Source organism: Megalops cyprinoides, chromosome 16, assembly GCF_013368585.1.
Source record: "Megalops cyprinoides isolate fMegCyp1 chromosome 16, fMegCyp1.pri, whole genome shotgun sequence".
NCBI classification, from domain to species: domain Eukaryota; kingdom Metazoa; phylum Chordata; class Actinopteri; order Elopiformes; family Megalopidae; genus Megalops; species Megalops cyprinoides.
Window position 1 is genome coordinate 11982471 of NC_050598.1, and position 24699 is coordinate 12007169.

A 24699-nucleotide genomic window follows, 5' to 3' on the forward strand; every position below is an offset into this window, starting at 1 on the left:
TGAGGTTTCTGCTGCCCCCTGCTGGTGCACAAGCTAAGCTCATGCAATTTTCGTCAGACTGGTGGCCCATCAGACAGACCCTTTGCGTTTTGAGGATGTTACTGTTACCTTGCTGAGTCTGTCCTGCTCTGCACTGCAGCCTCTCTGGCAGTAGGTTCATCGTCCCCGGCTTCAACTGAATCTCGGCCACCACAGCCCCCCTTCCGCTCGGATGTCCCCATGCCGCTGACTGCAGTGCAGACGCACTGACGGCAGGACCCTGAATGTTAAAGCGCCAGTGTGTTCCCACTTTGTTTGGTGAGTTTCCTACCTTGGCAGTGTAATATTCTGTACAAAAAAATGTATATCAACACTCGTAACGCACAAAAAGGAGAGGGCAGGTGTGGTTTGTGGCTGGCCCTCTTTCTGTTCTCTGTCCGTCAGTCTCAGTACAGTTCAGTAGAAACCTGGGTATCTGATGTGTGTCACAGTATGGTGGATCACTGGACCCCCCCCCCCCCCCACCCCAACCCCAAGTGTCAGTTACCCCCTTGGAACTTGGACATTTTTTTTAAGTTTCTTTTTTTGTGCTGACTTCCAGATCACATTTTAACAATGTTTGAACTTAGAACTCTGAAGAAAAAAACACAGGACCTGGTTCCTTTTGTGTCTGCAAGTTTCGTTAGCTGAGATGACTGAATGTGACGTGTGTGTGTGTGTGTGTGTGTGTGTGTGTGTGTGTGTGCTTGAAGTGGAGCTGTGGGGTCTGTCTCTTTGATGCCTCTGTTACTCTGGTCCCTCAAATCCACTCAAAGAAGATGACATTCGTCCACTTCGTGACAAGGCAGCAGAGGGCTGGACGAACGGGGATTCCGGTAAAGGGTACTTACACTGCATTGTCATATTAGTTTTAAACTGAAGGATGACGCACATTCTCTTCCATTACAGGACTGCAGTAAAGCAGTTCTGACTGCTGACAGGAAAGGCCTGCAGGCTGTGGAGGAAGGTGGTAGAAACCTTCTCATCCTGACTGAGTTTTCCAGGTATGGAGAGTGGACTCCATTTTTAACCTGAGTTTCATAGTGACATGGCATAGTGGATGTTCTGGTGTGAAGCGTGCACTTGGGCATGTCTGAAACAGGAGGATTTCACAGAAAGTGTACTGTATCAAAGGTCTTGTGGAATGTAGTTATCGCAAAACCAAATTGTCTTTTGGATTGGCTGGGTCGGTAGGGGAAAGAGTGCTCTGCACTCTGCTGTTTGCTTACCTGGAATATATCTTTACCTGAAGCAGGGAGCGTGAACAAGCAACAATAACTCCGCTCCCCATAACAGGAATTTAACCTAAGCGTCAAATGTTTGTGTGGGAGAAATATCACAGGGAGCAAGGGGGTCAACATGATTGGAGGAAGCTGAAATTCTCTGCTTTTCAATTTTATCCGGCCTCCTAATCCTCTCCCTTAGGCCTGAAGCCTATGTTAACCCTCACTCCTGATTTGTCATACCTAAACTTAGAGGCTTGTATTCGCTCAGTGGTAAGTTGTGGAATAAATCTGCAGCTGAACCACTATCACTGTCTTTTTGGCCATTAGCTGTGAAGTAAGATGCCACCAAAAAAAGCAGAGCGCGCGTCACAGTAAAACCAGAAAATACAAGTAGAGCTGCAGCACAGTCCGTGGTCTTGAGAAGCTCGTGGAATGGCTACGTGGGCTTTTGAGGTGCTATTATGTGTCTAATGTCATCAAAATGTCAGTTCCTAAAATTAAGCCCACTGACTCGACACTGTCCACGTTGCCTCTGTCATCTTCCACCACGAGGAGCTGCAGCTCTGTGTTGGGGGTCTGTGTTGGGCAATGTACTTTGTTACTGCGCTTACTTTGAGTTTGGTTCCATCGTGTGGTGTAATGGTAGGTGGAGCTACTGAGCCATTTCCCATCAGGCATTTCACCTGTTTGCAAATGTTCTTTTAAACAACCAGTCCAGCCACACTTCACTGCTCTCTGTGTTTATATATAGATATTTAATACGTGTAACAGAATTTTTCTAGTGTTTGCTTTTATGGTTTTTACATGTCCTTTTTTGTTGTACTTGAAAAATCTGTCTGAAGCCCTCTGCATTTATATGCCCCCCTCCTCCCAAAACACATCCAGACAGTAGTAGTGGTCTGTTCAGCAGAGAGTAAATCTAATGAAAACTAACTAATGGAAAAAAACTGCTGCCTTGAGAAGAATCCTGAATTCTGTACTGTAGTCCTTTGTACATATTAAAGAAAACTGTAATTAAAGTTTCAAAGGTAGACTGTGCTGTTCTTTACTGCTGTGATAATGCGTGTTTGGAAGTACTAGCACTTTTCTGACTAGGAAAGGCTGAACAGTGACCTACACCGTTCATTTATAATGAACTATAAGCTTCATGAATGCTATATTTCTTTCTTGGATTCACATGATTTATTATGATACCGTTAAACTCTGGTTTCCCCATTCTGCTCAGGAGTAAGGTTATGGGAGCTGTTCCCTTCATTTGAAACACAAGTTTTGGCAGGCCGTCAGACTTAAAGCTGGGCTGGTGCCTGAACAGCATGGGGCTGGTCTGATGATTCAGACGGAAATAACTGTTCCTGATCCAAATCTGTACCTCAGCTCCAGTGCTGTGCTGTTACTGCCCAAGACGGTTCGTACTGTTCAGTCCTACAGGTCATGCAGTTACCACAGCAACCGCACCTCCCAGAGGGATGTCTGTGACACTGTCTTGGTGTCCTGGGACACTACAGTCACAACTACCTAAAGGTATGTCTGAAATCGAGTGGCGTGACTATCTTCTCACAGCCCGCTTGCAACATCACCCTTGAGTTTAGCAGCCACTGTGGGTGTGTGTTAGGGGTCATCAACAAAGGAACAAAGATCCAGAAGTAAAAAAAAATCAGAATCACAAAAACATTTCTCTTTGTCCCACCCTATTTAGTTAATGGCAAAGGCTAAGGAGGAGGGGACTGAAGATGTAACCTTAATCTCTGTGCCCCCACACAGCATATATTGAACAAGAAAGTTCAGTATGAGATGGGGTGCAGGTAGATACCCGTCAGCATGAAAAATGGATAATAATTGCAGGAAATTACAGGAAATACTACAATAAATATTCATTTAATGAAGCACAAAGTAATGGAGGTTGTAAGCATGGAAGCTGTACGTTCACTAGCGTCAAGATGGACAATTTACATGCTCATCTGTTCAGTAACGAAGCATGGAGGCATAGTGGACAAGTGTGGATACAAGCTGAAGGAGAATACAAATGAAAGTTGTACTTTGTTTCTCTGAAACAAGCATGCGGTCTTGCAAAACCTCCATCTGACAAGCAGCCTTTGGGAGATGGTTCCGGACTGGCTGAAGGCAGAATGAGCGTGAGCTGTGCCAGTGGTAGCTCTTAACGCATGCTATATGGTCCATACACCATGCAGAGTGCTGGAAATTTAAGTGTAAGGAAAAAACGAACTGGTGACTCCTTCCGCAGGTGTGGTGATGTTATTCATGTCTTACAAGTTACAGCAGGTAACACAAACAATTCGGACTAAATACGTTTTCCTACACAGAATTTAACATTGCACAAGATCACTTGAGGCTCAACAAAGTTTTCATCCATATGTCTGCTTCTACAATGTGGGAACAGTGCTCCCTTCCAAAGTAGCTAAATGAAGATGAAAATCATGCCAATCAAGAAAAAAGCAAGTCTTCAGCAAATACATAATCCAACAGGGACAGGGAGCTGTAAACATTAACACATAACATTCAATTAACTTCAAAACTAACCTTCATCGTCCAGTTTTTACTTTCGAGTGTAACTGGTGTTAAAGACGTCTTCTAAAAATACACTTGCAACCTCATTAATATCATTTCACTTGAAGTTGTAAACCGACAGGCATTTTAGTAATAAACGCAGGTCAAAATTAATAGTTCTAAACTCACATGTTTAGTTTAAAGGCACATTTGTTCCTTTAAAACTCCCATCATTCCATTCTGTTCTCTACTATCATATCTACAGCAGCTTTTCCAGTGTTCTTGCTATCCTTTCAAGTCTGAAATTAAAAAAACGTAGTACACGTTGCGAAGATGAAATGAGCTGATGGTCTTGTGCCACAGAATGAAAGAATTTCAGCAGAGCTGATGAACATAACAGCGAGGCTCTATGCCAAATTACTGAGTTTTCCCAAATGGTGCATCTGAGTCAATTTGAGTGAATGTTATTTTTTTTTTCTTAAAAGGCTTTCCACGGTAAGAGGCCACAGTTGCATTGGCAATATCAATTTCAGTGCAAGAGGGGAAATTTAACACACACAAAAATAGAGTGAGGTCAGAGACAATTCTGATAACAATGTTCAAATTGAACAGTGATGTTGACTTCAGTGTTGTCTCCTCGGAATTTGCTGACCCGAATTCCATACCGTTGGGACGTGTGACACAGACCACACGGAGATGAGTGTTTGAAGGTAAAGCGAACCCGCCAGCGCACCCAGTGTTCAGATCCAGTGTGTCTGGGGAGGAACGCGGTCCCATTTGTCGCATGTCTGTTCCCTTGCAGCTGCATGGCGCAGCTGTGAAAGCTCCCATCCTCCAGGTGTGGAGCCGGGCAGGGGGGTGCACAGTTTCGGGTAAGAACCTGAAGGCCTTGCAGGCTGACCGGTGGCCCCGGTCAGTGGCGGCAGCAGGAGAAGAAGAAGGAGCCCTTCCGCTGACCGAGCTCCAGCTCCCTCTCCTCTGCAACGCAACGTCAACCAATCAGACCCGAGCGTAGTCACGCCACACCAATTACATCAGTCAGTGGTTACAGTGGCAACCGGTGAACAACAAATAAGAAAGACTGGACACTTACATTTATTTGATCATCCTATACCCATTCTTCTTTGTTCTGAACAACCAACAATAACACTATTCTGTATAGGGATCCCACACAGGCAGCTGGTGCTTTTGCATCTCAAGTAGTAGCTCTGGCTTTGTGAGGTTTTTTAAGATGATATAACAAAATATTACACTGATTTTAAGTTATGTCAATTTTCAATATCTTTTTTACGATCACAATTATTTAATGTAACCTCATCCATTTGTCATAATTAAAACGATGACGTTGAAGTGCCTCCACTGGGACAGATAAATAAACCACACAGAGACAAGATAGCGAAAGTCCTTGTGTTCCCTTCATTGTGGTGCTGCAGTGAAAAGTCATTGTTCAGGCCTTTGTGAATTAACGAAATTGTGAATTATCACTCTATGGGATGGAAGCCAAAAGAAGGAGAGAAAAATAAGCAGTTTTTACCAGTCATGACCTGAAAGGCTGTGCTGTTGTAGAAGTCCTCCGCTACCTTCTGAAAGAGCTCGTCTGTAATGCAAAGGCATCAGAGAATTCACAGCCTATTCACTCACAGTCTACGTCTACTGAGACACTGAAACGCAGCTGATTAAATGCTTATGTTCACAGAGGGCAAAAGGAGTTCACTGGGTGCTTCAGTGAACTGAGGCTCAGGAGGACAGAGAAAAAGGAAAAGCAAATGTAGCCTCAGGGGGAGCGATCTGTGAACCGCATGACACTTCATCAACTCGAGCTGAGGCAGACGAGCTGCCGGGGGGATGCAGAACTCCTGAAATGTGACTGTACAGAGAGTCCTTTTCAGAATGTCATGCAGCACAGATTTACTTACGTTTCTGGTTATTTGATTGGCTAATGTAGTAGGCTCTGTGAATGGATCCTGCCATCCACATGATTTAAAGATCTGAGCTTTAGCATTACATTACATTACATTACATTACTGGCATTTAGCAAACGCTCAAATCCAGAGCGACTTACATAGGTTACAGTTTTTTTTACGCTATCATTTATACAACTGGATATTTACGGAGGCAAACCTGGGTTAAGTACCTTGCCCAAGGGTAAAGCAGCAGTGCCCTAGCGGGGAATTGAACCAGCAACCTTTCAGTTAGGTGTCCTGCTGCTTACCACGATGCCACACTGCGCCCCTTTTAGCAGCACGGGATCCTAAATGGTTGCTTTGACAGACGTGACTGGAGAAAAGAAGGACGGTCATTGTGCCACTCACCGACATTCCGACCCATCTTACTGGAGGTCTCAAACAGGTCAGCCTTTACTTCTGCAGGTGAAACAAAAATACACGTTTTCTGCGCTGCCGCAGCGAAAGCAGACAAAGCCAATGTTGTTTTTGTCAACATGCACGCCAACTATGCTATGGCAGAAATCAACAAAAGGAATTCTCCAAGTCTGTAGTGAGCTTGATAGGTTAGGTTTGCTTCAACAAAGCATAATGATGATGCATTTCATTTAATCATACGTTCGATAATAACTGATGCTCAGTTTAATAGTGGTTTTGTGTCATAATGAGGTTACCGGTGTTTTTAAAAGCGGTGCTGTGGCATTACCGTCAGCATAATCCAGGGCATCATGGTAGTCCACTTGCCGTATGCTGCGGTCAGCCTCGACGAGGTCACTCTTTGTGCCACATAGATATATCTTGCATTGCTTGAATTGGGGACAGAGACAACGCATACAGTTGACAACACATACAGAATGCTGATGCTCAAAGGTATTCACCCAGTTACCAAACATGCTGTTGGACAGTAGCACTCCTACAGATCTCTGCTTCTGCACTCACAGACACAAAGAAATTTTCCTGACTGAAAACATGAATAAAAGCAGATATCTGTGCAACAGAACACTGTTCACACAAAAAAGCTGAGATGTCATACAGTGGTTGGGGGGCAGGGGTCAGAGTTAGACTGTGTGAATGTAAAAACTTGGCATTCATAGAACACTCTAATATTAAACCATGGGGAAAAGCACATTAATATAAAATATCTATATGTGATGTTCCAGTGTTAAATGGTGGTGAGATGTTTACAGGGGTGGATGGAACCTTCAGTAGTGGAGAAAAGCTCAGCTAAATCTGGAGGTGTGTTTCCCATTAGGCTGCCAAGAAGCTGTGCTCATACATACTGTATGTAGCACTGGAGCTCAACCAGAGCTTTCAGATGGTGTCCTGAAGGACTGCACTACTTGTGTTCTCTAACTCACCAGCGCTCGCAACTGGACAGGGAGGCTAAATCACTTCAGCTGAGACAGTAAATGGCTGATCAGCTTTGCTTAGTGCCTTTTTGGAATGAAATTCTGCTGACACTGCAGCCCTCAAAAGAGCTGTGACCACCTGTGCTATGCTGTATGTACCCACCACGGGGAGAAAGTGGAGCATTGCAAAGGTGGAGTGAGTGTGTTCAGACAGGGAGAGGTGGAGCACAGCACAGATGAAGCAGGTTCATTCGGACAGGGAGTGGTGGAGCACAGCACAGATGAAGCAGGTTCATTCGGACAGGGAGAGGTGGAGCACAGCACAGATGAAGCAGGTTCATTCGGACAGGGAGAGGTGGAGCACAGCACAGATGAAGCAGGTTCATTCGGACAGGGAGAGGTGGAGCACAGCACAGATGAAGCAGGTTCATTCGGACAGGGAGTGGTGGAGCACAGCACAGATGAAGCAGGTTCATTCAGACAGAGATAGGTGGAGTATCACACAGGTAAAGCAGGTGTGTTCAGACAGGGGGAGGTGGAGTATCACACAGGTGAAGCAGATGTGTTCGGACAGGTAAAGGTGGAGCACAGCACAGGTACAGTAAATGCGTTCAGACTCACTTGCTCACAGTTCTGCAGCTCCTTCACCCAGAACTTCAACCGCACAAAGCTGCTGCTGTCTGTCAGATCTGACGAGCGGATCAGAAGACACGTACTCATTTTCAATGTGAGCAGTAGCACTGGGTAATAGGAGTACAAACGAAACTGAAGTATGAAATTATGGATTGTAAATTAGATAATCACCAGTAAGAATGACATTTCCCAATGGCAGTTTAAGTACTCAGAACTGGATGAGTCTAACAACAGGTCGATTCATAATTACTGCCATTTTCCACACTGATGGGAACCAGAAATGTTGGCGGCTCCTTGTGAAAAACTGAATCATTTAGTTAGCTCTAGTCACGCATGGGCTTATTTACAATGTAATACCACCACCCCCACCAAGAGAAGCAGATGACTATTGCCATTTCAGAAGCAAAACAAACAGAAAAACCATTTGAGGACGTGTTTGTAGAAAGGTTTAGATCTTCCCTTCACCTGGAATGTACGGCTTGCAAATGGCCACTCATAACTTCTGCTCCTCACACTGCTCTGTGAAGCACATCCCCTGCTCTGAATATAGCACCTGTGTCTGTGTTCGCTCTGACCAGCGCGGGTCTACTGAGTCATGGCACGCTGGAACACAGCTATGACATCATTTCATTTCACACCGCCACATTCCTGCAGAGAGGTGTGAATGGAGCTGCACTATATCCATTCCATGCTGTCGTTAATGACATTAAAAGAAGACATTCATAAAAGCACCATAGTGCTTTGTCTTTAATGTTTAATTAATGAACAAGAAGTATTTCTCCTATGCTAACACGGAGGAGACAGAAAACACTGACTCAAATTAAAGACAACATTGTGTAAGAGTCAATGAAACCTTGTTTAGTTATTCAAACGTTAAGCACAAAAAGCCACGGCAATTAATACGAATGCACAGCCTGAAAGTCTCAGTACAGCAGCCACAAACCTGGGTGTTTCTTGCGACTATTCAAAAGGTCATTTCAACGCATGTCAACATCTTACAGGCATTAATGCAAGATGTAGACTATGAAAATGAGAAACCAAATCTGCAGGACTGCAGCCCTCCAGGAAAAAATGCTGAGGATTGCTGCCTCGGTGCAGCTCCACAGCACAAGCTTCTATGTGAGCAGATGCGGCGTTTACCATAGCACACGATAGCGGCCCGCGCTCCCCTGTAGTAGATCCTGCTCATGGCTTCATAGCGCTCGGCTCCGGCCGTGTCCTAGGACAGGAATATGAGAGCGTGCAGCAGTCACAGAGCTCTGCTCCCGCAAGACAGGCTTTACAGCAGAGGAGGACAGAATGAGGGAACGCTGCACCTCACCACTGCAACCATCAACTTTAACATCTGACTACTGTACTGACTGTAATTTATCATCAGACACTGTCATATTACCGTATACGTATTCTCAGAGACAAACTGACATACAATGTTTACGATGTCATAAACCAAAGCAGAGGTCCATCCCTCTGGATTATGACATCAGCACTTACCCAGATTCCCAGAGTTAACACTTTGTCTCCCACCTGAATGGGCTTGGCAACAAAGGCTGCTCCGATTGTCTGTTGGAAAATTAGCTTGTTAAGTGCCAAACTAACACAGTGAGCCATCTATGTGACTGTTTTCTTATTTTATGGAGCAGTTTTAGCGGGAACTGGTTTGACCACCAAAAAACAAGAGCAGCAGACAGGAACAGCTGAAGCTAACAAAATCCGTGTTGGTACATTGATCTGGACAGAGCACGGGTACCAGTGTCAGTGAAAAGGCAGAGCACATTGCATGTCCTAATATCCTGCTGAGAGAAACAGTACTCACGTTTTGATATGGTCCAACCAGGAAGCGGTTGTGCACATACCTCTCCACAAGGCTCGTCTTCCCCACAGACTCCTTACCCAGCAGGACTACCTTGGCATCCACACGCTGGGCGCTCATTGTGAACAGAGGCCTACAGAGTAGATGTGGGAGGAGTCGGGGGGAGGAGCTAAAGGCGAAGGACCAGGAGAGGAAAAGGGATTGGCCAGGTTGTTGTACAGAGGGGCTGCGCTGCTGGGACTGGAAGAGGCCCAATCAGAGGGGCAGGCAAGGTTGTTGCATCACAGAGAGGTAAAGTCACAGGGCAGGGGCAGGTTGCTGGGTCTGAGAGCAGCACAGTCACTAGGAAGGGCCAGGTTCCTGGGTTTGAAAATGGTGGAGTCAGAGGAAGAGCCTGAGCTGCTGAGCGGGCTCTCCCCGTGATTTCAAGTCACAGCTCACAATGCTGCAGAGAGATAAGGAGAGAAAACGTTGTTTTCTCCATCGCAAAATGGTGACTATGTGCTATAGTATTAAAGGAAGACAGCTTGTAATCAGATTATTTCAGGTTCAAATCCCAGATAAGGCAGTGCTATCATATCCTTTGTCGATTAACCTAACTTGTATTGCTTTGAGAAATATTCAGCTGTAGATTTGGATAAAATATAAATGCTGCGCAGAACATCTTGGGTAAGGGCATCTGTGAGATAAATTTTCAAAGATGGTAAAAAAGGTGTAGCATTTACATCCATTTTGGAGTTACAATGAGGATGCTAGCTTGTTTGCCTTTGAAAAAAGCATCAGACTTAATTAATTGCAAAATGGTACAATGTGAGTCAGCTAATCAAATTACGATATCAGATCTAGTAAGAGAGGAAGTCTTAAGAAGAATAAAACAGCCATCCCGAGCATTGCTGCGGGGCACATCAATAGGTGACAGAACACATTGACAGCGCTGCCTGGTGCCATAACACATCCAGCACTTCCACAACAGCCTGCTTATTGTATTAAAATCACTATAGAGCCTGGGCTCGTTGTAGCTATCGTAACACATGAACTATATATAGCACGTAATAGCTTGCATGTGTGTTCATATAACATGCTTATTAAGAGTATGAGAGTAATGAATCCGGCTTGGCTTACCTAGAGTGCTGGTGGCACCAACATGTCTTGGGGACATCACTTTTTTCTGCAATGTAAGCAGCGTGTGTCACTGTATTGCTTAGTGAAGTATGAGATGAACACGTGAAACACATCATGCAAGTAACTAGGCCAGGCCATTGTAAGGGCTGTCACTACAAAGCTGTTTACGTCTCCATCCCGACCCTTCCAGGACTACTAAATTGGGATGGACTTTGGCTTCAAAACTAAACTGGTCCAGATTTTCCAAATAAAAGCTAGAAAGAACTGATTTGGGAATTCTGCAACAAAAAAGTCGTGGTCACTAACCTTGTGTAACGTCAGACAAACATTTTTGAGAACAGTAGTATGTCGGGTTTACAATTACAAGGAAAAGGTAAATTTGAGTTAATTCTATCCCTGTCAAATCAGCAAATAGAAAATTGTTTGCTAGCCAGCTACATGTGTGTGCAGGCTATGTAGCTATAAAGCGAACCGTGCAGTTCAGTTATGATGACCACAACTCCTAGCTAGCAGGCTAACTGGTCTGTCACATCACGGGGTCAGGAAAGGTTTATTCAGCTATAAAATTAAGCAAGCTAGATCTAGTTAGCTAACGTTAGATTCACGTGTCTTGGTGTATATTCCGCTGGCTAACTTCTCGTTTGGCTGACAAGATAAATGGATTATTGTGTTTATTATATGACTTACTTACTGGCTATACCCTCCATGTGTCCAACGTCTGCTAGGTACCGATATTAAAGCTAATTAACAGTTATGCGTAGTGGCTCATCCATATCCCTTGTAACTGCTAACATCAGTTTAGATTACTAACTAGCTAATGACATGATTATGGGACTAACTGTTGCATTGATAGGTAAGGTTTGCCTCTATCTTAGTGGCATGCAGATGGATTTATGTAAACAGACAAACAAGACATCGCAAGAATGAGCTAGCAAACCCCACTTGCAAATGATGCGTAACTGACACACCCAAGCTAGCCAGCTAGCTCGCTACCTCAGAAACTCACATTCTAGACCAGCTGGCTAACAGGGGGGTTGTCATTTTTCAATAATGGAAATCACATCTGTAGGCTGATGTGATGTCCAGAAAGAAAAATAATAGTGCTTACCCTAAGATCGTAGTTCCCATAGGTTTGGAAATCGTCTACAGTTTCACCTGCTAGCTCGCTGTTGCAAAGCGAGAATTCCACAATATATTCCAGTCTGAGGAGGCATCGCCTGTGTTGGTCGCATCTGAATTGTCTCACGTTGGCTAACTTGCAGTGTGTATTGCAGTCTGACGACCACACAGGTTTGTGTTTTTGCAAGATGACCATGGCAAGACCACGGTCAGTACTGTTCAACAGGAAATGATGTAGATCATAGGAGAGTGCCGAAACAGATTTATAATAAATGTCCGGAGGTACACCATGTGCTTTTCGATCTCTCTAGTTGAACTAGCCATTGTGTTGGTGCAGTCATTAATTTAATAATCAAATGGATTTCATATCATTTATCTGCCTAGCAAGTGTTGTATTATTTGCATTTACTTCTTTCAAATATTGGCCTTTGCAAGGTTGCTGTTCTAACCGAAGGATGCAAGCAAAAGTGTTACTTAAGGTGCCTGTTTAAACATCATTGATGCAGGCAGATCTTTAATAAATGTAATTTGATGCTCAGTTTGGCCTAGAGCAATGGGATATACATCTTAAGATGGTTTGAGACAGCTGACTCAAATTTGTTCACGGAGTAGATATTGGCAAAATGTTGACTAACAAACTTTAATATATATTTACGTCAGCTCAGACACGTGTACAACAAGACATTTATTTCATAAAGACTGTACAGCAGATAAAATGTTGATGTTTCAATTTAAGATAACGTCATTTAATAGGTCAAACAAACCAAATTAATTAAGAGCTCATTTGAAATGAAAGTCTCCATACATGGATCAGAGCCAGGGTTGGGAAAACACTGCTAGCTATCCCATAAGGACACAGTATCATTACCAGGACCTGGTTGCAACAGGCCTAATTGTGTTAAGATCTAGGAACAGAAAAGATGTTGTTTTGTATTGGCTGTGCTCAGTATCAGGGCTGGCAGATCTTTCTTTGGAAAAATTGCTGATTGTAACAGTTTTTGCACATATGTGTGGGACTGAAAATTCAGCTGCAATTTTGGCATATATGATGTTGAGGGTATTGTTCCTCCCGGGCATCATGCATTGAGGTGTGGAAGTGGCTACATTTTAGCAAGAGTGTAAATTATGTTTTTTTTGAAGTTACATGGTTTTGGTAGCAATAAAAATGTACAATGCCAAGAGAATATGGTTGTAGGTGATGTCATTCAGTACGTTATACCCTCTGCTCACAGCTGAGACCCACAGTCTCAACCCTAGTGAAACATGCATTCATGGTTCTTTCCTAGATATTATATAAAATTCAAAATAATTTTGTTAGACCAGAAACGACAGTCAAGGCACAACAATGTGGCCAAACTTTAAAACACATTCCTTGTCATCTAAATTGAACTGCGTGAAAACGCGGTCAAAGATATTTTCTGACTGTGCGTGTGGAATACATGCGCTTCACTTCGTGCAGTATGTCCACATACTACAATGAAGCCAGCCAAATAGGGGTGTCTGCGGCTGACATTTTGGTTACATTTTGTGGATCTTAACTGGATTACATCAGTATGGTCATCTTGACATCCTGCTGTGGTCAGAAAATAAAACCACTACTGATGACCACTGGTCCCCAGCGCTAACATATTTATTTTCGTAACATCCGGATGTCTGGGCATGCGCGGTTTGGACCCGAGTGGAGGTCCGTATTTTCACAGGAAGTACTGTTAAAGAGACAGCCGGTTGAAAAGTGTCGAGACGGCAGGTAAATGTTATTTATATTTATTTTTGTGCTGCATTATAAACTCACTGTTATGATCAGAGATGTACGGCAGACCTATACACAGAAAACAACGATTTTATCTATGTCACACGATTTGTTGTTTTTGGTAGAGCGTTTGAGCACCTCTCGAGCTAGCAAGCTAACTAATGTTTGTCTGTTTATCTTGGTTGCACTGTAGCTTGCAGTCAGCTAGCTGGCTATCTGGCTAGCTTGTTTGTGTCGTCTCGTAAGTTGTGGCTAAAGATGTTTTCGCAGAAAGCGAGTATTTTATCTATTTTATCGACGTTGCAACCTAGTACACAAGCTAGCTCGTCACCGTTAAGGGAGATGATCGTCCGTCTGCGGTGTCTGGTTTACCGTCACCTACAATCACCACCGTCCTGTGTAGCTAGTAGGTGGCTGTGCATAATTTGATCGCTGACTGTGGCTACCTAGCTGACAGCATTCAAACAATAGCTACGTGACATTCCAACAGATAACCAGTCTACTGGCGATTTTATCTGTGTAACTAGCTTAGCTGTAGATAGGTAGGCAGGCCTCAAATCAAAACGGCTTTCAGTCGGAAAATACCGTTTGAATGAAAACGCAGTTGTCCCATAGCATTGAATGTAGTTATCTTGCTTGTGTTAACTTGGGTGAACATTGGGGGGGGGGGGGGGGGGGGGGGTTGTAGTCTTGGATAGCTGGCTAGCTTTAGCGAGCTAACAATAAACTATCAGATGGCTTTTTACATAGCCTGCTAGCTGGCTGATATATTTTCTGTGCTCTTAATTTAGCCAGCTATTATTGTCAAACATATCCTGTCAACGTGTATTTACATGACTCTGAAAAATGTCCTAGTGGCAGTGTGAAGTTTAGGCACCTGTACGTACCTGTCTGTAATTTCTACGTCTGCCCTGTTGCTCTGCTGACTGAACTTTTGAAAGAGCTTATCACTTCCCTTTAAAGGGTTGAAACCTTCATTGAATTTCCCCCGACCCTCTTTTTTTCTTACACTAAAGAGATTGTCTTACGTCAGTCTTCATAATTCATATCTAATATTCCTTGTTAAAGTGTGGCGCTCGAGACTGGATACAGTTTTTTTAACGTGGTCTGACGAAATTATTAACATTCAATAAAGCCTCCTTTGAGTCATACTCAATACTTTTGCTTTACTTTGAATCCCAGAAACGAATTTGCCATTTTTATTGCTTTGGGCAATTTTGACAGTGTGTCTGTATCAAAATAGATGTGGGTTATCTGTGTCCCAAGTCTCTTAATATTGCAGAGTGCATAGTGATTGTGTACCTCCCGTAAAATAAATCTAACTTAGATTGGTATTGCACACATGTGGATGATTACATCTGGTTATTGTCAGTTTTATTTGCCTGGTGGCTGCCCAGTTCTGTTGAAGTCTTCTTAACTAATGTTAGGACCTTCCAAACAGTTTGCTTTATGCTTGAGTTTCATGTTAACTGCAAGTACACCTATTTTGGTACTAGTGTCCCTTTCAAGGTCATGTATGTAAATGGAAAACGGTGATCCTTGGGGGCACTTTTCACAAACCACACCCTGCTCGGACATGATCGGATGATGATAATGTAGGCCTACAGCCTGAGAGAACTGAAATCTGTAGGAGCTGTCTCCATGTGGATGAAAAAATTCAAAATTCATTGAGTAATAACGGGAAAGACCCCAATCGGGGTGTTATAGAAACGGAAGTACTCCTGGGATCAGTATTGTGTCCTTTTTGCTCATATAAATCACCCTGATAAGGACATTATTGCAAAAATAGTCAAATTTGCTGATACAGAATTCTGAGGGGACGGGCATTGTTTCAAAGCCGCAAAAAAAAAAAAAAATACAACAATGAGAAGAGTTCCAGAAATGGGCAAATACTAGGCAAATAAAATTAAAAATTGGGTCAAAATGGTCTGCATATTGGCACTAAATTATTAGCCATGAATACCTCAGGGGGATTGAAAAGGTAGAGTCCACACACAGTGAAAAGGTACGGGGGGTTGTTGTTGGTCTCTTTCAGTCAGGAAGTGGATCAAAGGCCAGCAGGACTGCCATTGACTGAACACGATTTGTGGGATGTCATTACAAATCAAGCTCCCTCCTCCACCAACCCACCAAGCCCCACCCCCCCATTTGGAAAATTAGTACCTCTGAGTCCTTTCGTTGCATGTCAGCAGTTTTTATCTATAAAATTTACATCTTACTGTTTTTAAGATTGACTTCATTTGTTGAGGTGTTGTTAAATGTTATTATTGCGGAGCTCTGGATGTGGCATGCTTTCATAACTGATAATGGCTCATTGTGTCCATTTTATGTGTTATTTTGTGGTTTAAAAATAACAGGGAGCTAGGCAGGCTAATATATCAGCTTGGTTCTCAAAGTAAAACGATCCACGAACACACCCTCTACACAAAATGTACGGTAGTTTTACTTTCTGGTCTCATTACACACTCATGTGTGGTAATGATTCAGTCACAGTCCCACAGTGAATGCAGTCTTCCGACCTAGCTCACCTCTCCGGCCGTAGTGAGCTGTCTTGTTCTTTGCAGAATCATGCAGTTAAGTGTCTGTTTCTCCTCAACATTTTTTTTTTTTCCGGGAATGTTTATTGACCCATCTGCAGAACTTACCATGACAAACAACAGACACATGATAAATGGAAAGAAATAGCTAGTAGGTTGTGTGCTTAGTCAGTGATTCTGCAGTAGCCAGCTCATACAGTGTGGCAAATAGGAACACTCACTGATGATTTACAAAAATGATAAGTCATATGAAAACAATGTGTGTATATGTGTGTGTTTTTTTTTTGGAAATATATAAAATACACACACACACACCTTTTTCTCTTTGGCTGGGTGTCCAGTTTAATGCATCTCCCCACCTCTGTTGTCTGTTGTCAAGTGCCATTGTCTGACTGCCTGTGTCATCTTCCCTGCAGTTTGGCAGAGGGCCCCCCCCGTTGGTACAGGTCTGCAGCCGACACGCCCCTGCATTGCTGAGCAGAAGCTGTGGACAGTCGGGAGGGGAAATCACGGTAACTCAATCACACTAATAAGATAAAACCGTACTTATTAGATTGGCCAGCTGAGGTATGACATGTCCCAGACGTACAGTGTCGCCCTTTATGCTCGAGTGCGGTACGTTTCGCTGGTCCCTTGATGAATTGTTACGCATGTGCCCTTTAGACTTGGCACTTGGGACTCTGCATACTGCACCAATTGTACATGAACAGCACTCGGCCTCGTTGCTGTAAATGTAGACCTCCAACTGCCTTACACTCATCATAAATTAAATCTGTGTGTGATTTGTCTGTTTTGTATGATTATTGATAGTGCTGAAATGCTCTTGTAGAGACAACGAGCAGATATTGGCTTATAGAAATGGACGGCAGTGTAGCGTAGTGGTTAAGGAGCAAGAAAGGTTGCCGGTTCAATTCCCCACTTGGACACTGCTGCTGTACCCTTGGGCAAGGTACTTAACCCACAGTTGCCTCAGTAAACATCCAGCTGTATAAATGGATAACATTGGAAAAAGTGTATCTAATGTAAGTTGCTCTGGATAAGAGCGTCTGCTAAATGCCAGTAATGTGATGTAATGTAATGAAACCCAGCAGGCATATTTATGGTGCAGACGTCTTTCAGTCCTTCTTAGGTAATTTATCAGGCATTGGCAGTTAAAAGGAGTAAGGCGACTACAGGTGTTTGCACCACGCGGTTTGAGCGGCCTCACTTGCCGCTGGCATCTCGGCGGGCGCTCGTGTCCTGACCCGCTGCGCGCCGCGGCCCTGACTCCCGACCCCGCGGGCTCTCTCACTCTCCCGCAGTCTTGCCCCCGGGGGGTCGAGGTGCAACGGGTCGCTCGCCCTTCCTGCCGCCATGGAGCAGTGCGCGTGCGTGGAGCGCGAGCTGGAGAAGGTGCTCCACCGGTTCGTCATGTACGGCCACCTGTCCGAGGAGAGCCTGGACGAGCTGCTGCGATACGTCTGCGAGCTGCGGGGGCAGCTGGTCACCTTCGGTAAGGCCCGGATTCCGGGGGGGAGGGGGGTGCTTTAAAATAATTCCACCACAAACACGCACATCTGGCTAAGTAGTCTTGAGGAAGGGATTTTTTACTGACTAAATAGTAAGATTAGTTATTGGTCTTAACACACACTGTGGTTGGGTTGTAGTGTGGGGTATTAGTAGAGAAAAAGACTTATAACCCAAAGGTTCCTGGATCAGTTCCCCACTGGGGCACTGCTGTTGTAGCCTTGGGCAAGTTGTTTAACCTGAATTGCCTCAGTAGATATCCAGCTGTATAGATAACATGTAAAAATAGTAAAATATGTAAGTTGCTGTGGATGAAAGCATCTGCTAAGCAACTGTCATGTAAAAAAAGCTTACCACTATTCACGTTAAGATGGGGGGAAGGAGAGAGGAGTTTAAGCGTAGTCTCCCACTAAATGTATCCATTTAAGAACACTTGCTTTCTTGGCAAGTATCTTGATGTAGTCCAGATAGGACAGCGAGAGTCATTTCTCATGAGAGCAGTCTTCACACTATCTAGATTGAATCCATGCACCTTTCATCAGCAGAACACTTTGAAACAGGCACAGCGTTGCAGCCTGTGAAAGGGAGTATCACCTCAGCTGCTGTTTCTCATATTTCTGCATTCTCTGAAAAGGGCTGTGGTCACGTTGCAGGTGCGAGGGTGAACGGGTGCACTGATTACGCGTCTTTCACACGGACGTCACGTTATGCCAGCAAGATGGGCTTTTTCTTTTGTGCTATTTTTACCTTTCGTGGTAACCAGTTTTGATTGTACGTGCAGAGGACATCAGGGACACAAACACACACAAACACACACACGCACACACACACACACAGAGTCAGACTTATTTAGTGTGTGTGTGTGTGTGTATATATATGTATATATATAAAATCACATACAATGTGTATATAAATGTACATATATTTTTAAATAAAGGAACAGTGGTTAGAGAATTGTAAGAAAAGTTCAGAAAATGACCCTGTTTTCAGAATGAACTTTTTTCAGAGTATGTGCTCAAGCCTCTTTGCCCAAAATAGAAGAGTGGGAGAAGTGGCCCCGTTGCGGTTTGTGAGGCGTTCCAGGCCGTGATTGCTCATACAGGGCGTGGAGTGATTCATTGCGCCTTTATGTAACGGCGGCCCGGGGAGGCCGCGCGGAGTGAACAGCTGCTCTTCCTGCCGCGTAGGTGTCCAGGATGCGGACCTGTCCGTCCTCTCGCAGTCCATGGCCCAGTGCTGCAAGAACATCAAAGACACGGTGCAGATGCTGGCGTCCCGGCACAAGGACATCCACGGCAGCGTGTCCAAAGTGGGCAAGGCCATCGACCGGGTGGGTGACGCTACTGCCCCTGTGCTATCCCTCTCCCGAGTGAAGGGAGAGTCCCGTAATGGGGGGATCGGCCGTGCTCTGCCGTTCCCTGACTCAACCAATGAAATGACGTTGTGTTAGGCAGCAGCTCACTGTGATTGGGTCAAGTCAGTGGCACTGATGGCATGAGCTAGTGCTGACCCTTTCCAGGGTTAACGGGACCCCTCCTACCTCTCCCTTTCACCTTTGAGCAGTCTTTGGATGGCCTGCTTTGGTTGCCTCTGTGAAGTGACCTTTTCTCGCTTCGTTGTTGGTCAGAACTTCGACGCGGAGGTGAGCGCGGTGGTGGCTGAGACGGTGTGGGACTCCCCGGAGCGGCAGAAGTACCTGAGCGAGACCATCGTAGAGCACCTGTACCGGCAGGGTATGCTCAGCGTGGCAGAGGACCTGTGTCAGGTGCGTCACCGCTGCGCTGTCACAGCCTGAAGTTTCAGTGTCAATGTCACCACAGCTTCATTCATAGATGCGTCTGCACAGAGCTCTAGCCCTCTGCCTGCACCGATAATGGTGTGTTGTCTTGTCCCACAGGAGTCTGGGGTGGTCATTGATATGAGCTTGAAGCAGCCATTCCTGGAGCTGAATCGCATTCTAGAGGCTTTGAGAATGCAGGACCTGAGGCCAGCTTTAGAGTACGTGCAATTGCACTCTCCTTCTCTGTGCGCTGTGCTGAGGTCGTGTGCGAAGACCTTTCCTGAAGGTGTGTCTCTCTGTGTGTCGGGGTGGGTTGGGTTGGGTTGTGCAGGTGGGCCGTAGCCAATCGGCAGCGTCTCCTGGACCTGAACAGCACCCTGGAGTTCAAGCTGCACCGCCTCTACTTCATCAGCCTGCTGAACGGGGGCATGGGCAACCAGCTGGAGGCGCTGCAGTACGCCCGGCACTTCCAGCCCTTCGCCTCGCAGCACCAGAGGGGTGAGTCCCGGGAGAAGCTCCCTTTTCCTCTACCGCACGGACCCAGAACAGAGACGCTTTTAGGACTGTGTGTGGAGAATGACCGCGCTCCGCTGGCCCCCCGCAGATATACAGATCCTCATGGGCAGCCTGGTGTACCTGCGCCACGGCATCGAGAACTCGCCCTACCGCAGCCTCCTGGAGACCAACCAGTGGGCGGAGATCTGCAGCATCTTCACGCGGGACGCCTGCGCCCTGCTGGGGCTGTCTGTGGAGTCGCCCCTCAGCGTCAGGTCAGGGAGGGGCCGCTCCCGTCTCCTGCTGACGCGCGCTCGGACACGCGTGCACGCACACGCACACACACACACACACACACACACACACACACACACACACACACACACACAAATGCACTTACCTCATGCGCATACATTGATACACAAACACACTCACTACACTCACAAACACATTCAGACACACAAACACACTCGGACACACACATGCATACACGCAAACACTTTATACCACAACATGTGCAGAGTGGGGTATCTAACAGCCGCAGCAGTTGCATATATAACTCTAATTTTTCCGATGATATGGGCTTTTAAATTCCTCCTCTAATATGGGTAACATTTACACTGAATTTACTGCCACATTAAATATAAAAAATTGTAAATTTTCCCATTTTGTTTCAAATTGACTAAGATAAACTCTGCAGAAGTTACTGAATGAACCCTCTAAAGACATTTCACACACAACAGTGAGATAGTCTTGGACATCGTGCTTTTCCCAGCATTGTACGTGCACTATGGACATGTACTGCACTGAATAAACAAACCCAAGTTCTCTCTGCACTCCCTCTACCAACACGTTATTGACAGAATGCGATAAGTACAATCCTTTTTTTGTCAGCACTCTCTCTGTCAGTTCTCTCCCGGTTTATTTTCTGAGGGAAATGTCAGTGTGACAGTTAAAAAGTTTCTGTAGGTGGAGGTGGTTATGTCTTAGATTTTGTGTTGAAGGATGTACGCGCAGTACTTTCTGCTGTTCTCCTGTGTGCTTAGTCATGCTCTCTCTCCCTCTCTCCCTGTGTCAGCTTCGCCTCCGGCTGCATGGCCCTGCCCGTGCTCATGAATATTAAACAGGTCATTGAGCAGAGACAGTGCAGTGGGGTGTGGACGCATAAAGACGAGCTGCCCGTGAGTCCCTGTGTTTCTACGGCTTACCTCTGACGGATCGGGTTTAAGACCACAGCGCTCTGTACCGCCAGCGCAGTAAACAAGCAAATGGTCACTGAATATCAGATGGCAGTGAGTAGATGTGCGATACTAGAGGCGAATGGCTGTGCTGGAGATGTATAGAACAGCAGGAGGATTTCTGTTGAGGTTTGTGATCCTAATGTACTTTGCTAGTTTGAGTGGGGTGGCAGTGAAGCATAGTGGTGAGGAGCAGGGCTCGTAACCGAAAGGTTGCCGGTTCGAGCCCGCGCTGGGACACTGCTGCTGTACCCTCAGGCAAGGTACTTAACGCAGAAATGCCTCGGTAAATATCCGGCTGTATAAATGGATAACATGTAAGAATTGTAACCTGTATAAGTCACTCTGGATAAGAATGTCTGCTAAAATGAAACTGCTGTGATAAGAAGTAATGTCAGCACTGGGAATGCTAATGTATCTCACTGTAATCGTATGGGGTGCTTACTGCTTACTGTGATGGAGCGACCTCTGACCTCTGACCGTCTGGCTCGGTGCTTTAGATTGAGATTGACCTGGGGAAGAAGTGCTGGTACCACTCAGTGTTCGCCTGCCCGATCCTCAGACAGCAGACCTCAGAGAGCAACCCTCCCATGAAGCTGATCTGTGGGCACGTCATCTCCCGCGATGCCCTCAACAAGCTCACCAACGCCGGCAAGTAAGGAAGCAAGGTCCCATCCTTCCTCTCTCTCTCTCTCTCTCTCTCTCTCTGTCAGACTCTTTGTCTGTCTCACTCTCTCTCTGTCAGTCTCTCTGTGTCTCTCTCTCACTCCTTCTCCCTGTGTCTCTGTTCTGCAAATGTGGATTTTGGTTGTCTTTGTTTTCCCCAGTATTTTGATCTTCTCACATCAGGAGTATAATGTAATGTTCTGCGTGCAGTTGATTATTCTACATTCTTAATGGATACACAGCCACGGTGACAAACATGGTTTACAACCTTAAAAGAGATTCAAAGCCATTTAAGTGGAATGTTTTGGTTAAACTTTTACCTTGGGTTGGAAACACAAATCTCCCTCCCCCTCCCTCCCTCTATCTCTCTCTCCCTCCCCCTCCCTCCTCGTTCCTTTCTTTCCCAGACTGAAGTGTCCGTACTGCCCCATGGAGCAGGATCCCTCAGACGCGAAGCAGATCTTCTTTTGACGTCGTTCCGGGAGACAGGAAGTGGAATCCTCCGGAGCCGTGTTTCGGGACCCGCCCTTGGGGGGCGCGGGGAGGTCCGCGCGCAGGGCGGTCGGGGGGTCGGGGGCTCCGCCTCCATGGGAGCCCCGCCTCACACGCCGTTAGTTTACAGAGACTTTCCGATGATAGCAATGTGCCCGTAGACCGAGTCAATAAGTGTACCTCACATAGGATCATCATCACTCTCATCCAGTACTGCCTGGTACCATAGGCTTTTTTAAGAAATATGTATTTTTTTTTTTTTTTTTTTTTTTTTTTAGCTGTTTTAACTTTAATATCGGAGGTTGTTTAGTCTCCCATGACCGCTCCTTCTCTGTCCTCCTTCCGTTCGGTGAAAATTTAGCTGAAAGGTTTTGGACGGATGCTGACCCTCAACCATGCGAGGACCCGCTGCTTGTTAAAGGCCAATATTTAAACTTGGTAAATGTTCTATATATGGAGTTAATCTACATCTATCAATTATAAAAAGTGGCAGCTACGCCATACTATATCCTCATATAACTTATATTGATAGATATGATAGTTTTATGCTTTGTGGTGAGGTAGTTAAAACAAGCTGTCTCATAAAAAGGAAAAAAAAATTAACTGAAGATATAATAAATACGCACACACATGCACACATGCATGCACGAACACACACACACACACAAACCCGTGCACACATATGCATGCACACGAACAAGAAAAAAAAAAAAAGACCAGCTTAATTTTTCATCTGTTCCCCAACAGTCAAGACAGAAAAGTCTTGACGGTTTGACCTGATGTTGGGAAAAACTATCACTGCAATTACAGATATGAGGTGGAGGGTGACTTCTTGGACCTGTTTTTGGGATCAGCCGAGTTAGCGAACATTTCCGAGCTGAGAATGTTTGAAGCTATGTTTCTTGTTCTGTGTGTGTTGAACAAGTATTTCATAAGAAAAAAAAAATGTACTACTGTTAAATGTGATGTATTTTCCGTTGGTAGAATTTCATCTTTTGTATTATAGTAAAAAAAAAAATGGATACAATTTATATCATCAAATCATTTGAATGTTCAGCATTCAGTAAGGCATCAGAGAACAGGATCACGTGTTTTTTTTTTTTTTTTTTTAAGCATTGTCATGGATTTTGGGTTTTCCCAGAGGCCTCCTACGGCCCACCTGCTTGCTGTTCCAGGCCTGGCTCCCTGCTGAACAGTCCCGGCTGTTCCTCGGCGGCAGGGGCTCGTGTCGAGGTGGGTTTGGGGGCAGTGGTTGAGCATCGGTGGGCTGTTGCATCGTTCGCGCCTGAACCGGGCGAGCTCACGGGAACGTCTTTCCTCTTTCTGAGCTCAAATGAGCTCCTCCGCTTTGGCTCGTGACGACCGCGGTCTTGCCTCGCTCATCACTTTCGCCGTGGCCGCCACGGAATGCCCGCTCCCTCCCGGCCTCTCTGGTTGTCCGCTTCTGTGTTCCGTTTCTCTCAGGGCGATCTGCGCTGTGGTTCGGGGCGTGCGCGGTTTACTGTTCGCCCAGCAGTGGGGTCGGTCCATCCTCTCGCACGAGAGGAAGGCTTGGTGTAGCAGACACGCTTCCTCAGTCAGCAGGTTAAAGTAGGACATAGGACAGGGAAGGTGACTGCTGTCCCTCAGCTTCCCTCTCCGCAAGGGCAGTGACTGAAATCCAAGCCTTCCTCTCCTTTTTAAGGAATAACCTCTTTCGGCCTCTCCTTCCGAGATATAATTACCTCCGTGGTCTGTCCCAGCGGTGTGGTTCTGTTCCCTACCCGCTCTCCACCTCTGACGCTCGGACACCCATCGCGTAGACACGTTGTCCAGTGTGAGCACCAGCGGCACCCTGTGAGCAAGGAATGGGGGAGGAAGAAAACACACTTATCAACTTCTAATTTCCCAGAACCCCTTTTTGGTGGCTTTATGCGATTGTGAAGTTTCTTCAGCTTTCGGGCTGTCTCTTCCTCACAGGCCGCTGCTGTTGTACGCGCCGAGCCGCGCTCACCGTGGGTGCAGAATAGGGCAGGTGCGTGTGAAATTCTGGTCCGTGCGAGGGGGCGTTTGTGCATGTGGCGAGACTTGCCCGCACTCCGCCCCCACACTCCCACTCCGTCCCGGTTACCGCGCTAACCTCACTGACGCTGTCGCAACCTCACGGCCAGGCGCGGAAGGAACAAGGCGAGCCTGCTAACCTGGGGCTTAGGAGTTCAGGCCTTCCCGGCTGCTTCTGAGCAGCAGCAACACCGGCCACACGCTGTCCTGCTTTTACGCAGCGGGAAGAACGGAAAGATCGATGGTGCCGTTCGTTTAGGCGTGTGTGAGCATGCGCGTGTCTAGTGTGTGGTCTGTCGCCTGTGTCTTTTTAGATTTTTCGCTTGGTTCGATCACTTAGACAATCTGTTACCACGCCGTGTGCTCGCCTGGATGTGAGGAAGGCCTTCATTTTTCCCTGCTGCAGGACACCCACAGCGGCTCCTGAGTTAGACATCTGCATTTTCCCGCTAACATTTATGTTCATGCAA

General features: G+C 45.7%; 2 protein-coding genes across 3 annotated transcripts; one reads left to right on the forward strand and one right to left on the reverse strand.

Annotated features, from left to right (window-relative positions):
- Positions 1-2875: 2875 nt before the first annotated feature.
- Positions 2876-11929, reverse strand: LOC118791663 (ras-related protein Rab-24-like). The gene is made up of 10 exons (XM_036549122.1): positions 11715-11929; positions 10607-10652; positions 9488-9929; positions 9166-9234; positions 8815-8893; positions 7663-7730; positions 6399-6498; positions 6062-6112; positions 5284-5346; positions 2876-4727 (listed from the first exon to the last, which is right to left on the reverse strand). Exons 3-10 carry the CDS (start codon positions 9602-9604, stop codon positions 4663-4665), a joined length of 612 nt encoding a protein of 203 aa, XP_036405015.1. The 5' UTR covers positions 9605-9929; positions 10607-10652; positions 11715-11929; the 3' UTR covers positions 2876-4662.
- A 1466-nt stretch (positions 11930-13395) lies between these two features.
- On the forward strand, positions 13396-22788 carry rmnd5b (required for meiotic nuclear division 5 homolog B). Of its 2 annotated transcripts, XM_036547860.1 has the most exons (11): positions 13396-13472; positions 16429-16524; positions 17314-17504; positions 18706-18848; positions 19146-19283; positions 19416-19516; positions 19630-19796; positions 19903-20068; positions 20872-20974; positions 21532-21686; positions 22105-22788. In XM_036547860.1, the coding sequence occupies exons 3-11, from the start codon at positions 17366-17368 to the stop codon at positions 22166-22168; spliced, it is 1176 nt and encodes a 391-aa protein (XP_036403753.1). In that variant the 5' UTR covers positions 13396-13472; positions 16429-16524; positions 17314-17365; the 3' UTR covers positions 22169-22788. The 2 variants fall into 2 exon arrangements, with proteins under 2 accessions (XP_036403753.1, XP_036403752.1); XM_036547859.1 differs by lacking the exons at positions 21532-21686; positions 22105-22788 and having other exon boundaries at positions 19903-20916.
- The last annotated feature ends 1911 nt before the right edge of the window (positions 22789-24699 follow it).

Excerpts from the sequence above, each read along its gene's own strand:
- LOC118791663 (XM_036549122.1), bottom strand. The coding sequence starts at position 9,604 with ATGAGCGCCCAGCGTGTGGATGCCAAGGTAGTCCTGCTGGGTAAGGAG. Across the intron at positions 6,499-7,662 it reads AGCTGCAGAACTGTGAGCAA|CAATGCAAGATATATCTATG; the intron begins GTGAGTCTGAAC and ends CCCCAATTCAAG. Across the intron at positions 6,113-6,398 it reads TGCCCTGGATTATGCTGACG|AAGTAAAGGCTGACCTGTTT; the intron begins GTAATGCCACAG and ends TTTCACCTGCAG.
- rmnd5b (XM_036547859.1), top strand. The coding sequence starts at position 17,366 with ATGGAGCAGTGCGCGTGCGTGGAGCGCGAGCTGGAGAAGGTGCTCCAC. Across the intron at positions 17,505-18,705 it reads GGGGCAGCTGGTCACCTTCG|GTGTCCAGGATGCGGACCTG; the intron begins GTAAGGCCCGGA and ends CCTGCCGCGTAG. Across the intron at positions 19,797-19,902 it reads CGCCTCGCAGCACCAGAGGG|ATATACAGATCCTCATGGGC; the intron begins GTGAGTCCCGGG and ends GGCCCCCCGCAG.